This window comes from Panthera tigris, chromosome E2 (assembly GCF_018350195.1).
Source record: "Panthera tigris isolate Pti1 chromosome E2, P.tigris_Pti1_mat1.1, whole genome shotgun sequence".
NCBI classification, from domain to species: Eukaryota; Metazoa; Chordata; class Mammalia; order Carnivora; family Felidae; genus Panthera; species Panthera tigris.
In genome coordinates this window covers 35,141,307-35,156,722 of record NC_056674.1, presented here as the reverse complement: position 1 = coordinate 35,156,722, position 15,416 = coordinate 35,141,307, and the positions used below count along the sequence as shown (strand labels likewise).

The 15,416-nt window shown below is 36.9% G+C and overlaps 1 protein-coding gene across 8 annotated transcripts in view; it reads left to right on the top strand.

Moving 5' to 3' along the window:
* Positions 1–15,416, top strand: part of CNOT1 (CCR4-NOT transcription complex subunit 1) — a 101,772-nt gene that overhangs the window by 39,877 nt on the left and 46,479 nt on the right. For all 8 annotated transcript variants that reach the window (XM_042969608.1, XM_007090232.3, XM_015541135.2 and 5 more), the window contains exons 3-12: positions 4,488–4,595; positions 5,411–5,509; positions 5,880–5,948; positions 6,036–6,090; positions 6,805–7,008; positions 8,079–8,247; positions 11,176–11,302; positions 11,450–11,560; positions 14,487–14,657; positions 15,076–15,203. In XM_042969608.1, the coding sequence (XP_042825542.1) occupies positions 4,488–4,595; positions 5,411–5,509; positions 5,880–5,948; positions 6,036–6,090; positions 6,805–7,008; positions 8,079–8,247; positions 11,176–11,302; positions 11,450–11,560; positions 14,487–14,657; positions 15,076–15,203 (1,241 nt within the window). The remainder of the gene's footprint in view (positions 1–4,487; positions 4,596–5,410; positions 5,510–5,879; positions 5,949–6,035; positions 6,091–6,804; positions 7,009–8,078; positions 8,248–11,175; positions 11,303–11,449; positions 11,561–14,486; positions 14,658–15,075; positions 15,204–15,416) is intronic.

Below are 15,416 nucleotides of genomic sequence, written 5' to 3'. Positions count from 1 at the left end.
CAAATTCAGTAATGGTTGCCACTGCCACAGCCTCCTCTTTATTCTGCTTCACCAGCATTCTCCTTTGGCTAGATGGTTTGCTCTAGACATTGAAAGTAGCATCTTGAATTTGGTTGTTTCCTCAGCTCTAGCTCCTTTGTCATTCTGCAGTATGTTGATCTGGGTTTCTAAATGGATAGTCTCTTTTCTTTCATGGCTCAGCTGGCCCCTGGTTCCTCAATTGAACAAACAAAGGATATAGGTTTTGGAACATTTATCAGTCCCAAACATTTTTACTTGTGGATTTATCAGTCCCTAATAGAAATCTACATTTGGCCTGTCATTTGAGGTGCTAAAAATGAGCTGTCTTCCATATCTCTCTGGATCAGTTCTTTCAAGAGTATGTTTTATTGAAAATGGAAATTAGGAAGTTTTTTGTTATTCGGAAAAAAGTGCTCATAGTTCCACCATCTTTGAGTTAGGACTTTGAAAGTTTTGTCCTTAAAATTAATGATTTTCATTAGAATTAACCCTGATTACTTGCTGCATGTTTTTTTCTTGTTCTTTTCAATACATTAAACTGTTTCAAATACATGCACTATTTTTTTAATAAAGTAACCCAAAGTATATTACAGATAATAACCTGTATATATAATTTTAAGAATTAAAATTGTTTAACAAGTGTAAGAAACACAAAGAGGCTCCATTATTTGTATAAAACATATTACAATGTAAAAACTGTAATTGTTATATAGAGAGTTACTGCCTTCAGTTTAAATTTAAAAAATCTGGTACTTAATAACTGTAGAATCTTGGGCATATTTTGGACCTTTGAGGTCATTTGTAGGTTAGGTTTTGTATATTTATATAAATCTTTTTGATCTTGTGTGAAAATCTGTATCCATATATAAATATATAAAATCTGTTTGTACAACAGCTATGGTTGAAGACACAATTCATCAGATAATTGCTGCTTTATCAGTATTCCACCAAAAGAAGAATAAGTATTAGTAAAGAAGGATTTTTGTTGTTTTGGACTATGAAAGTTACTTGACTACCTTGTAAGATTACTCATAGCATTTGTGGACAACCTTCATTAGTCATTTTCTTATACTTACAATGAGCTAAAATAAATGGGGCTCTTTCTGTATAAGATGTATTATTTCATGTAATTACCCTTCATACAATTATGTCTTTAATCCTCCTCCATATGTTCTCTAGGGCAGATAGTGCCCCATTTCTCTGACCATTTCACATGATTTTCTGGATCTCTACCATCATAAATGCATTATTTGTTAATGTTCCTCTTAATACGTGACTTCTAAATGAGAATATGTTGTTCTAGCCGCAGATCAGATCATTATAGAAGTATTATGGCATGCCTTTGGTATAGTTAATTTATTTTTAATGTAGCCTACAGATTTTATCAGATTGTAATGTAGTTACTTAACTAAAACTTTGAATTATTTTATTGGCCCCACTCGTGTACAGTGGGTGGAATGGTTTGATTTCTTTTTTTTTTTTAAGGGAGGGGGTGAGAGGGAGACAGAGGGAGGGAAATCTGGGGAGGGGCAGGGAGAGGAGAGAGAGAACCCCAAGCAGGGATCCCAGCACTGTCAATGCAGAGCCCGACACAGGGCTCAATCTCACGAACTGTGAGATCATGATCTGAGCCAAAAATCAAGAGTCAGACACTTAACCAACCGATTGGGTCAGCCAGGTGCCCCGGAAGGTTTGAATTTTAAGTAAAAATGCATAGGACTTGGTCTTGGGGGATCAATAAAATCTTGCCATAACATCTTTGTAATCCAAGATCATGTCTTTACAATACCACTTTATGTTTTTTATTAAAGCCTTTTAAAGAAACTTTACTTTTTTAACATGAAATTTATTGTCAAATTCGTTTCCCTATGAAAGAATTTTTAGAGAGCATGAGTGAAGGAGAGGGGCAGAGGGAGAGGCAGAGAGAGAATCTTAGGCAGGCTCCATGCTCTGTGATCATGACCTGAGCTGATGTCAGGAGTCGGGATGCTCAACTGACTGAGCCACTGAGGTGCCCCAAAATATCACTTCAGGTTTTAGAAGAAAAAAGTGGCTTCTAATGAAGGGCACCATGGTATCACAGAGTGAATATTCCATACACCTAGCAGCTATAAAAACATACCTTCTGATCCTACTACTCTCCAGCAAGTTATGTGTGACATTTGTCCCTTTTTGTTGCAACCTTGATTTTCTTAAAAAACAAATCTGTATTTGTAATGACATGATATTGTTTGTCTATATATACTGAGGGTGGTTGTTAAGATTGAATGGCTGTAATAGAAGCTATAAAATTGTATTGTAGAAATAAATGTAAATGGTTAGAAGGGAGCTTCGTAAAATTCTGCTTATTCTAGTTAAAACAAAAAGTTAAATTTGTTTTTTTGGGTTTTGTTGGCTGTGATGACAGTCTAGTGGAATGTCTTCCATCTTTTAGATTGATGTAACAGTACCAGATAAGTCACTAGGTTCAAGAATCATGATCTAGTCTCCTGACTCCCTCTGGCTTTTTTTTTTCTTTTTTGTTATTAAATGCATTTGCATATAGTTTACGTTTTGCCTCAAATGCTCTTTCCTCCAGCTCTATGTGTGGTTTTTGTCACTTCAATATTTTAAGTCTGTTTATATGTTAAATCTTTAGAGAAGGCCTTTCTTTCTCAGGCACCACTCGCCCCTCCTATCAATATCACAACACCTTGTTTTGTTTTTTATATGACAGTTTATCAGAAAAATTTCATAACTTTTTCCCCCTGTGCAAATGTACTCCATGAGAGCTACAGAACCTGCTGGTCTCGTCTCCTGCTGTATTTGCTGTACCTTGAATAGTATCTAGCATGTATTCAGATTTTTGTTAAACCAGATATTCTTGTTCCTCTGAGCAAGAGCTCCATTTGGTTGGAGCATAGATAGATTTATTTCTAGTTAATTTGAATTGGCCCTTTAAGATAATGTTTTCAGCATTCCAGGGGATAGTAAAAAATAATCTCTGCCTTTATAGGACTTAAGGAACTGTAAGAACCCACAAACCCAGTACATTGTGAGTAGGGCCACAATAACTTTTAGACATGGAGAAGTTCTTGATTATCTGATTTTATTGATTTTATCTTGAAGATGTATGTGGGACAGTGTAAAAATTGGTCTTATTTAGCTTCCTGTATTTTCTGACTGGGGAAAACAAACTGAAATAAGTTAACTCAGCCAGCTACCACATAATTATGATACAGTACAAAGAGCATAGGATTTGGAGTTGGAGTATGAATCCAGATTTCTCAACTCATCGACTATGTAACTTGACGCTCAAGTTGTCTAAGTGTTCAACTCTTCATCTATAAAATTACAGTAAATTTTGGCAGAGTTGTTGAAGATTAAACCAAGGAAGCTCAGTACTGTACTTAGCCTAAAGTGCAAGTGTTATTTATAATATTTTTAAAAAGCATTTAATAAGAGAATCATTACTCACTCTGTACTTAAAATGCACTAAGTTCTTTTCTAGACTAGATGCAAAGAGGTGAGTATAACTGCACAAATTCCCTGTTCTCGTACAACTTAAAGTCTAGTGGGGACATAGAAAATAAACATAAATTATCAGGTGATTTTAAGTGCTATAGTGAAAAGTAATTCAGGGTGAAGGGGAGATTGTGGGGCAGGTCATGTAGTTATGAAAGGAACTGATAGAACAGGCCGTGTTAGCATTCTGAAGCTTTCTAATTAGAATAGCAGTAACATTGGTAAATTTGAGAAACAGCACAAAACTAATAGAGCCCAGGGGCAGCATCTAAATAAAGTACTGAAGTCAGACTGTTTTTTTTAGGGCCTTGCCTTGTAGGTTATTGTAATGAGTTACAGTTGTCTTAAATTTCAGGTTACGTATTTAGGGTACAAATAATGCACAGAAAAAGTGATACTCTTATAGCTCCAGTTTGTTACAAAATTGTTGCCTTACAACTTCAAAAAAAACCAACCACTTAATATTCTTACTACATGTCATTTATGTTACTTGGTGTTTTGGTTTAGATGTTGACCAAAGTGCACACAGTTTTATATACATGGACTGGTTAGTTTCTTGTTTTTTTTTTTTTTTCCCTGCCAGTGACTGTAGGAAACATTAAAAAAACCTTTAATTATAAAATATGGGTACCTCTATTTCATTAATTCCAATAACTCTTATTCAACATGAAAAATTAATATTGAGATTTGCCTAGAGACTTTTTTAATCCTCTTAAAAATATTTATTCATTTTTGGGAGAGAGAGCGTGAGTGGGGGAGGATCAGAGAGAGAGGAAGGACAGAGGATCCGAAGTGGGCTCTGCACGGACAGCAGTGAACCCAATGCAGGGCTCGAACTGATGAACTGTGAGATCATGACCTGAGCTGAAGTCAGACATTCAACCCCCTGAGCCACTCAGGCACCCCAAGTTTTTCAATCCTCCTTAATGTTGACTATAAATTCATATTTTTGGTCTTTTTAGATTGTGAATCGGCACGGTCCTGAGGCAGACAGGCATTTATTACGCTGCCTATTTTCGCATGTGGATTTCAGTGGCGATGGTAAAAGCAGTGGCAAAGATTTTCATCAGGTATTGGGGCTTACAGAGCTTATGTTTACTTAGATCTAATTGTTCAGCAAATTGCATTTTGGGCATAGTGTGTGTATTAAGTGACATACACAAATCATCCAGAGGTAATCTCAGCTGAATGGCTAAAAGGTATTGGGACTTGTCCTTTTTTTTCCCTTTCCTTCTCCTTCCTGACTACAGAGCTTTACAACTACCTAGTTCAGGCTTAGAGTGCTGGGGATCAGGCCTGCCTGAAGGAAGTAGGAATGAGGGGGGGAATACTGCTTGACAAGTAAGTAAGGCAGAGAGAGAGGCTCTTTTTCTTAAAACAAAAAAAACAAAAACTTTTTTTTAATGTTTATTCATTTTTGAGAGAGAGGAGCACGAGCAGGGGAGGGGCAGAGAGAGGGAGACACAATTAGAAGCAGGCTCCAGGCTCTGAGCTGTTAGCATGGAGCTCAACTCGGCGCTCATGATCTGTGAGATCACATCCTGAGCTGAAGTTGGACAAGTAACTGACTGAGCCACCCAGGTGCCCCAGGACTGTCTTTTTCTAGATTGAGTTTCTTTGGCTTGATTTTCAATCTGGTAATAGTCTGTCATGATGTTATTCCTTATAGATACCTTGTCGTTGGACTCTATTTTGTAGAAATGTTGGTTTAACACTTGCTGCTAACAGACTCTACGAGTTTAAATGTGATTTTAAAGAGCTGATTTGATAATGTAGAAACAATATCCAATATTGGATTACACTTCACTGTTCTGAGCATCTCTGCATCTGTTTGTGAAGAAGATGAATGTTAATGCTAATGAAAATTCACTTTCTATTTTTAAAGACTCAGTTTCTGATTCAGGAGTGTGCGTCGCTGATTACAAAGCCAAATTTTATCTCGACGCTGTCCTATGCCATTGATAATCCATTGCACTATCAGAAGGTTGGTATTGCTTTTATCTTTAGTAGTCCTAAGGATGTGACTTTCTGAAAAGACCTTAAATCTTGATATTATAAAGACACGTTGTAATTTAAAAATCTCAGTAGTTACTTTAGGGTTTTTTAGTTTTCTAACAAAATCAAGATGGTTCGTTTGATCATAAATAGAACCTTAACTAAAACCAGATCATGCAAAGGCTTGTTTGTCAGTCTAGGACTTGGTGTATTCTTTCTAGCAACACTACAGAATTATGTCAGTCCTGTGTAGCACCATATTTGGGTGAATACATGCTTTTATAAACTTACTGAAAATCCTAAGTTTGTCTTGTTTTTTAAGTTCTTCTTGTTTTGAAATAAAGTTTGGTTTGTTTCAGAGTTTAAAGCCTGCACCCCACTTATTTGCCCAGCTGAGTAAAGTTCTCAAATTAAGCAAAGTACAAGAGGTATGTGATTTAAAAAGAGATACATGCAAAATTGGAATTAAAAACAGCCAGTCGACTCTTTGATCAATCTAACCCTTCTTGTTTCAGGTAATTTTTGGCCTTGCCCTCTTGAATTCTTCCAGTTCTGATCTTAGAGGTTTTGGTAAGTTCTTTTTTCTTAGAGATCCTGTAGTGAAGTTATTTCTTTAAAATCCATGAGTTTTTGAATCTTGAGGCACCATAGTTTAGATTTAGAGAGTAAGATAATCTAAGATTATTTTCTTTTGGCCTCTCTTATGAATGTGTGTATGCATAGTAAAACCTAATATAATATAAAACTTACCTTCATAAACATTTAAAAATTTTTTAAATTTTTTTAAATTAAAAAAATGTTTATTTTGAGAGAGAATATGAGTGGGGGAGAGGGTGGAGACAGTGAATCCCAAGCAGTCTCCATGCTGTCAGTGCAGAGGCCGACGTGGGGCTCCCATCTCAGACTGCAAGATCACAACCTGGGCTGATATGAAGAGTTGGGTGCTTAACTGACTGAGCCACCCAGGCACCCCCTTCTTCATAACCATTTTTAAATGTATAGTTCAGTAATACTTATATTCACATTGTTGTGTAATAGATGTCTGGAATTCTTTGTTTTGCAAAACTGATACACTATACCCACCGAATAGCTCACCATTTCCCCCTCCTACCAGCCCCCAGCAGTTGGTCTCTTATTTTATACTTGCCACCTAGAACTGTGAAAATATTAGAGGGTGAAGGGTGAGTTGGTGAATAAGAGTGATGGTCATCTGTGTTCTGATGTGGCTCTTTACCCATTGTGGTGTTAAAGTAACTTGTGATTTTTGGTTTACCTGACTTTTAGCTGCCCAGTTTATCAAACAGAAGCTTCCTGATCTTCTGCGTTCTTACATTGACGCAGACGTCAGTGGAAATCAAGAAGGTGGCTTCCAAGATATAGCAATAGAGGTCCTACATCTCCTCCTCTCCCATCTCCTCTTTGGGCAGAAGGGAGCCTTTGGAGTTGGACAGGAACAAATAGACGCTTTTCTTAAGACGCTGCGCAGAGGTAAAGGAGTGTCTGTTGCCTACAAAAGATGATTTCGTGACAAGGATTTTAGAATATAAGTGAAGACCATGATTTATCTATAAGTTGGTAATTTTTTAAGGAAGTAAATTGTAATTTTAAATATGAAAGTTAAAGCCTCATAGGAAAGGTATAAAATGAACATAACTGTAGTAATATTGTTATGTAGATACAGTCTCGGTTAAGACTTGGTATATTTCCATGTAGTCTTTTTTCTCCCTTAGGGTGATGGAGACTACACTGTGGTGCCATGTTCTTTTTACTTAAGAAAATTGGTCATTCTTGATATACCCACTTTGCCTATCTGGCTATTTGAAATGCTATGCTAAGAGAACTCTTGGCTTCTATTGTTGCCATTCTTCTTTTCTCCGATCTTTCTTTTAGAGATATAAGTAGTCTTTTTGAAACAAATCTTTTTTTTTTAATATTTTTTTAAAAGCTGATTTATTTATTTTTGAGAGAAGGGGTGGCAGAGACAGAATCCCAAGCAGGCTCAACGCTACCAACATGAAGCCTGATGTGGGGCTCAAACTCCGTGAGATCACCACTTTTAACTGACTGAGCCACCCAGGCATCCCTAAAACAAGTCTTGATGATAAACTAACCACTGTCCATTTCCACTGTTACTTTGCTTTCTGATGTTTAAATACCTGAATTTTAAACTGCATTAACTTTCTCAGTGATGAGTTTTCTTATCAATGAAACAAATAGACAATGATATTTCAATGGTCTCTGATGCTTTCTTTGTATGAGAAGTGATAGTTAATCTTGTGAAATTTTAAAGTAATATTTAGGATGTGAATTGGCCACCAGATATTGGGATCCTAGCATAAAAACTTAACAAATATACTTGAGCAATTTTTGTGATGAGCAAACATTCAAATTTTGGAGTCGGTGTTAAAGTTGTAACTTGGGCTAGCTGGATTGGAAAAAACTGAATAACCTTTGAACATGAACTTGTGGAAGATTCAGATTTGGGGGCTTTTAAAGACAGTAAATGAGAATAGTTTGTTTCTCATCAGTTTAGCAATTACAATCTTTTCCTCCTTCAGATTTTCCTCAGGAACGCTGTCCCGTGGTGCTTGCACCACTTTTATACCCTGAAAAACGGGACATTCTAATGGACAGGATCCTGCCTGATTCCGGAGGGGTAGCTAAAACCATGATGGAGAGTTCCTTGGCTGATTTCATGCAGGAAGTAGGCTATGGCTTTTGTGCAAGGTTGGTAGTAAGATACACTAAACTTCTGTTTACTCTTGTGCCAAATATGATGTAATTATTTAAGGCAAGTTGCTAACATTACTTAATGTGCTATTATCTTTGCCTCTTAAGAATTTTACTTCCAAATTTAATCTTCCACATATAGGCATACCTCGTTTTGCTGTGCTTCACTTTGTTGTGCTTTGCAGATACTGCACTTTTTACAAATTGAAGGTTTGTGGCAACCCTGTGTTGAGGAAGTCTGTTGGCACTATTTTTCCAATAACGTGCTTACTTTGTGTCTCTGTCACATTTTGATAATTTCTCACAGTATTTCAAAGTGTTTCATACTGTATTTATTATGGTTATCTATAACTCAACCAAAAGCTCAGGTGATGATTAGCAATTTTCAGTAAAAAGTATTTTTTTAATTAAGGTATGTACATTTTGTTTAGACCTAATGCTGTTGCACACTTGATAGACTACAGTATAGTGTAAACATACATGCTGGGAAATCAAAAAATTCATTTGGCTTTATTGCAGTGGTCTGGAATTGAATCTACAAAATCTCCGAGATATGCCTCTACTAGTTTTGGTGACAGCTGTAAATATCATGGTGGCTAAATTTCTATCTCTTTCTCTATCTCTAGTTTCCCAAATTTAGAAATCATAGGTTCCTAGCCTGGTTGCTAGGATAGACATTTTTAGCTTTTGGGGGAGAGAGATCATTGAGGCAAGTGTTTATGGAAATTGTATCATTTCCTACCTCATGAGTTTAACTTTCTCTTCCCTCCCTGAACCTTCAAATCCCCACTGTACCTTCCTTTTCTACAACCTTCCTTTTCTCCCTGTTTTATAGCCTCCTCTTGAATGTTTTTCTCACTTGTGAAGGGCCCCAAAGGAGATAGTTTCACCCTTTTGGTAGCACTCAGGACTTGATAAAGTGGATTGTCATTATTTTCCTGAGAGGAATTAAAGATATTAATATGCTTTGCTTTTACTTTAAATGTAGCTTTTAATTTTTTTTTTTTAATGTTTGTTTATTTTTGAGAGCGAGAGAGTATGAACAGGGGTGGGGCAGAGACAGCAGGGGAGGGACACAGGATCTGAAGCAGGCTCTTTGCTAATAGCAGTGAGCCTTGTGCAGGGTTTGAACTCATGAACCGTGAGATCATGCCCTGAAACCAAAGTTGGATGCTCAACTGACTGAGCCACCCTTGTGCCCCAGCTTTTAATGTTTTAAAAACTCTTCATACAAACCAAACCTACATTTATTTTTGAAAATGTGTTTGTGGGTATGTGTATGTGCCTGGCATAAAACTTTTTTAGTTAAACTTCAAGGTGTAAAGTAGCAAAGTTAGGGTACATTTTCAAGGCCATGTTCATACCAGAATAATCAAACTCACCTTGAGTATCAGTATTTTATTTTATTTTAAAACTTTATTTAAGTAATCTCTACACCTAACATGGAGCTCAAACTCATGACCCTGAGATTAATAAGAATCCTGTGCTTTCCTGAATGAGCCAGCTAGGTCCCCTGTGTTATTAGTATTTTATATTTATGTATGTATGTATTTCTAGAAGTTTGTTTATTTCGGGAGAGACAGTACAAGTTGGGGAGGGAGAAAGAGAATCCAGGCAGGCTCTGCACCGTCAGCACAGAGCCTGATGTGTGGGACTCGAACCCACAAACCATGAGGTCATGATCTAAGCCAAAACCAAGAGTTGGGCACTTAACCAACTGAGCCACCCAGGCAGCCCCTCCCCCACACCGAGTATCAGCATTTTTAAAAAATTTTTTTAACGATTATTTATTTTTTGAGAGACAGAGAGCATTAGCAGGGGAGGGGTAGAGAGAGAGGGAGTCACAGATTCCAAAGCGGGCTCCAGGCTCCGTGCTGTCAGCACAGAGTCCGACGTGGGGCTCGAACCCATGAACTGCGAGACCATGACCTGAGCCGATGTTGGACGCTTAACCCACTGAGCCCACCAAGCCCACCCAGGCACCGCTCGAGTATCAGTATTTTATTTATTTTTTTATTTAAAAAAAAATTTTTTTTAACGTTTATTTATTTTTGAGACAGAGCATGAATGGGGGGAGGGTCAGAGAGAGAGGGAGACACAGAATCCGAAGCAGGCTCCAGGCTCCGAGCTGCCAGCACAGAGCCCGACGCGGGGGTTGAATTCATGGACCGCGAGATCACGACCTGAGCCAAAGTCGGCCTCCCAACCGACTGAGCCACCCAGGCGCCCCTCGAGTATCAGTATTTTAAAGAGTAACTTGATTCATGTTGAAGATGGAAGAAGTTAATTTTATTTGTCTTTGTGAAAAATAATCATTACTCTTGGCTCATACTTTATTCCACTGATTTTTTTTTTTTTATGTTTATTTTGAGAGAGAGCTTGCGAGCAGGAATGTGGCAGAGAGAAAGAGGGAGAGAGAATCTCAAGCAGGCTCCACATTGTCAGTGCACAGTTGGACATGCGGCTCCATTTCATGAATGTGAGATCATGACCTGAGCCAAAATCACAAGTCAGACGCTTAAATGACTGAGCCACCAAGGCGCCCCTCTTCCACTGATCTTTTAAACTTCTGCCATTTTCCTTTTTCTCTCTAGGTTTACTGAGAAATAGTTGATATCCATCACTGTACAAGTTTAAGCATATAGCCTGATGGTTTTGATTTACATACGTTACGAAATGGTTGCCATGATAGATTCAGCTCATATCTACCTTGTAATATAGATACAGCAAAAAGGAAAGAAAGCTTTCCCATTTTCTTAGTTACATAGGTGGTTTTTATATTCCTAGCTATATAAAAGTAACATGGAACCAAGCTGGTATTAGTAAAAGTCTAAGGATTTCACTTAAGGATTATTTTATATTAGCATTTCTTATCTTTGGTATGAAGGGTGGAAACATTTTTCTGAAGTTTATTTTCTGTTTCAGTATTGAAGAATGTCGCAATATAATCATGCAGTTTGGTGTCCGGGAGGTTACAGCTGCCCAGGTTGCCAGGGTTTTGGGAATGATGGCTCGAACTCATTCAGGATTGACAGATGGAATTCCATTACAGGTAAGTGTAGAAGTCAACTATTATACAATTTGAATTAATATCCTGCCCTCTTTATTTATTAAATTACAGTATGATTGATTGTTCTACCAACCAGAGCTGAACACATTAAGTAGTTGGTTTTGTTTAATTCAAATTTTACTTGTACAGAGTATCTCTGCTCCTGGCAGTGGGATCTGGAGTGATGGAAAAGATAAAAGTGACGGAGCACAGGCACACACGTGGAATGTAGAAGTCTTGATTGATGTTCTCAAAGAACTGGTGAGTACATGTAATCATGATTTTATACTCATTATGTTAATATGATGTAGCCCAAAGAAAGCAAACTGTAACAAATAAAATTCTGCTGAATAAGCCATAGTGTTTTGGTGTTCCTGACTTCATTGGCTCCAAAGTAATGAAGTGTCCAAGATGATTATGTACTGGAGATAGTTTATAATCAAATACCAGTTTTGTTCATTAGGAGTTGTTGCTGCGCAGTTCTCAGTGATACTACTGAGGTGATTTGGTAGAGTCCTGGTGTGGTTAGTTTGGAGGGACAGCTTTATTTCATAGTAATAATTGTATAAAGAATTACCAAGAAAGGAGGCCTTCTGAAAATTTTCTGGGAAGTGCAACAGAAATCTTGCTATCTTTTTTTGTGGTGGGTAAGGATAATAAAAATCCGTACTTCCCTTAACGACTTTCACTTCTAGAATATCCACAAACTAAATAATTGGCCCCCAGATAAAGTACTTCTCCTAAAATATTAAAATGCTTAAATAAAATATGTAGGAATGAAACTTGGAAATTTTGAAAGGGAGTGATGAAATTTAGTCATTGGGAGAATAGTGCAGTCAAGGTGTAATATCTTTAGTCTCATTCATAAAATGTCAAGGAACAAAATATAACATTAAAGACTACATATACATACTTATAACATTCTTTGTGTCAGGTCATTTAGCTATCCTAAGCCTCCGTTTTAATTTTCCATGTTTGTAACTTATAGATAGAGTTGGGTTACGGTTGTCTGTATTACCTTACTATTAACATTATGGATCTTTAAATTTTTCTTAGTAGTAGGTGGAGTCACAGTGTTCAGACCTATTTTCCTTTAGTAATAGGATAAAATAATACTTGATCATGGCAGAAAATTTGGAAAATGAAAAGCAAAATACAGCCATAGTTTCATCATGTACAGATACACTAGTTACTGTTGCTTTTATTCTGTGGTTGTTATGCAAAAGTGAAGAACATGCCCTTTTCACTCAGTAGTTTCATTATTGTACTTTATTACCCTATTGAAAATATATTGCCCTACTGAAAATAATTTCTCTTTAAAAATTGCAGACAAGGACAGTATTTTCATGTTATCTGAACCTATTTTCTGTTTTCAGAGACTGTAAAAGGCTATAAAATGGAGTGCCTACACTGTGGGTTTGAACACTTGAGTTAGTAACCTGTTTTCTTCCTTCTTCTTTTTTCTTTTCATATATTAGGGTTTTTTGTACTTTAAAAAAAATGTACATTAAATTTTTTTTTTAATTTAACATTTATTTTTGAGAGAGCGAGCATGAGTAGGGCGGGGGTGGGGGGGGAGAAACAGGCTCCGTGCTTTTAGCATAAACCCGATGTGGGGCTTGACCTCAAAAACTATGAGATCATGACCTGAGTCGAAGTTGGATGCTTAACCAACTGAACCACCCAGGTGCCCATTCTGTACATTTTTTGTAGACAGGAGCAGGAAACCATTTCAGATACATTTTGGGTCAATGATTTTTTTTCTCCATTGCTCACCAACGAGTGGAAGAAACCACAGGGGATTCTTACAGTTTTACCAAACTAGCCTGTGGATTTACCAAATTCATCTCTATGATAAGGCTATTTAATAGTACATTAATGGTTCTGTTCTGTCACAGTCATTGAAGCAAATTTTAGAAAGAAAAACAATCTTATTTTCTCAGTGCTCTTGTTGGCTTGGATTGAGTACTTAATTTGAAGTTTGTGTTTGTACCGTTGCTTTTTTCTTAAGTGTATTTATTTAGAGAGAGAGAATAAGTTAGTTGGGAGAGAGGCAGAGAGAGAGGAGAGAGACAATCCCAAGTAGTTTCCGTGCTGTTGGTGCAGAGCCCCACGCAAGGCTTGATAACCACGAACTTTGAGATCATGACCTGAGCTGAAGTCAAGATTCGGACCCTCAAATGATTGAGCCCCCCAGGCGTCCCTGTACTGTTACTTTTATAACAAGCAAGCATTAATGTCTTCATGACTTGAAAGGGGTCACCTTGGAGCAAAACTAAACTGACCATGATGCTTTGAAGAGTTTTAAATACAAAGCCTCTTTCTTCTTAAGCATAAAAATAAACTTAGTACTTTGTGCAGAGTGGTAAATTATCTTCCATAAACTAGTTAACTTTGCTTTGTGTTTTCTTAAGGAGTCTCATACTGATTTTTTTTGAGTACCTTTTCATAGAACGTTTTTTCAATGGAATTTTCAATCATTTTGACATAAAGAATTTAAACCACTTTTCCTGATAACAATTGGTATACTTTCTGGGGAGATCTTTAGTTAATTAAGAATGGTGTTTGGGGAGGGGCACCTGGGTAGCTCAGTTGGGTAAGCATCCAACTCTTCATCTTGGCTCATGCCATGATCTCATAGTTTGTGAGCTTGAGTCACGTGGGCTCTGTGTGGATGGCATGGAACCTTGCTTGGGTTTCTCTCTCCCTCACTCTCTGCCCTTCCCAAGCTGGCCCTGTCTCTCTCTGTGTCTCAAAAGATAAACTTAAAAATTCCTTTTTAAAAATAATGGTATTTGGGATAATTGATTTACCTTTGCTACTTTGTTCCAAGTTAGTAGAATCTTGGCTTAAAACCGAGTCATTGATTTAAGAGTTTTGCCAGACTGGGATGGGAGTGTTAGTTGAACTAAGTATGGGAAGAGAGAGTTCCCTTTTACATACTCCCATAGTCAGAAATATGTCATGAGCTGAAAGGTTGGAGTGCCTCACTAGAAAAGCTGGTTTATTTTGAATATGAAGTATTTACTTTTCTAAGTCTCTAGAAATGCCAGATAATGATTATTTTGAGTTTATAATTAGAACATTTTAATTTAATTTCAGATTTAATTTGGCTCTTTGGATAAAGCATAAAAATGTTTACAGTTTTTGTTCATTCTTTCGATTTTGAAATGTTTTTCTGTTTTAGAACCCGAGTTTGAATTTCAAGGAAGTAACTTACGAACTGGACCATCCTGGATTTCAAATTCGTGATAGTAAAGGACTTCATAATGTGGTTTATGGCATTCAGAGGGGTCTAGGAATGGAAGTGTTCCCAGTCGACCTCATATATAGACCTTGGAAACATGCAGAAGGCCAGGTGAGCTGATGGTGTGTAGCTTTGGAAGAGGAAGCACATAATGACTTATTCCTTATGTAGTGCCATCTGTCCATTGATTAAAACATTCTTTTAAAATAGAATTTGTTTTGTGTAGTTCAGAATAGCAGAGACTGTCAGTTTTGGAATGATTATTATCTTGGTTTATTGTAGTTTAGTACTAATCAAACTAAGTGAAGCAAACCATTTCCCCAACTATTTGTCTCCAACACCATTTTATCTCATACCTTTCATCTGTTTGAATTGTCTGTGGCTTCAAAAGAGCAGAAAGTTAATGTTTTAAAGGGAAATTGTCATTCTAGTAACCTTAAGATTGAGATTAGCTGAATGAAAATGTTTCAGATTTTCATAGCATTTGCAGTCATTTATGGTGGTAAGGACTTTTTTCCTCTTGTTCCAGCTCTCTTTTATTCAGCATTCCCTTATAAATCCAGAGATCTTCTGTTTTGCTGACTATCCCTGTCATACGGTTGCCACCGATATTCTGAAAGCACCACCAGAGGATGACAATCGAGAAATTGCCACATGGTAAACACTCTCCTCTAGCGTTTCTTGAAAGGATAACTTGTGCTTTTTTGCAGTAGAAAATTAATAGGGAGCAACTACATAGTTAAAAGGTTTTACTGAAACAGTATTTTTAGTGAGCCGACTTTAAATTTTTAGATGGGTGTTAATGGATAAAAATCTAATTTTAGTCCCATTGTCACTAGATAGTTACATTTTTTCCTCTCTAAGGTCTGC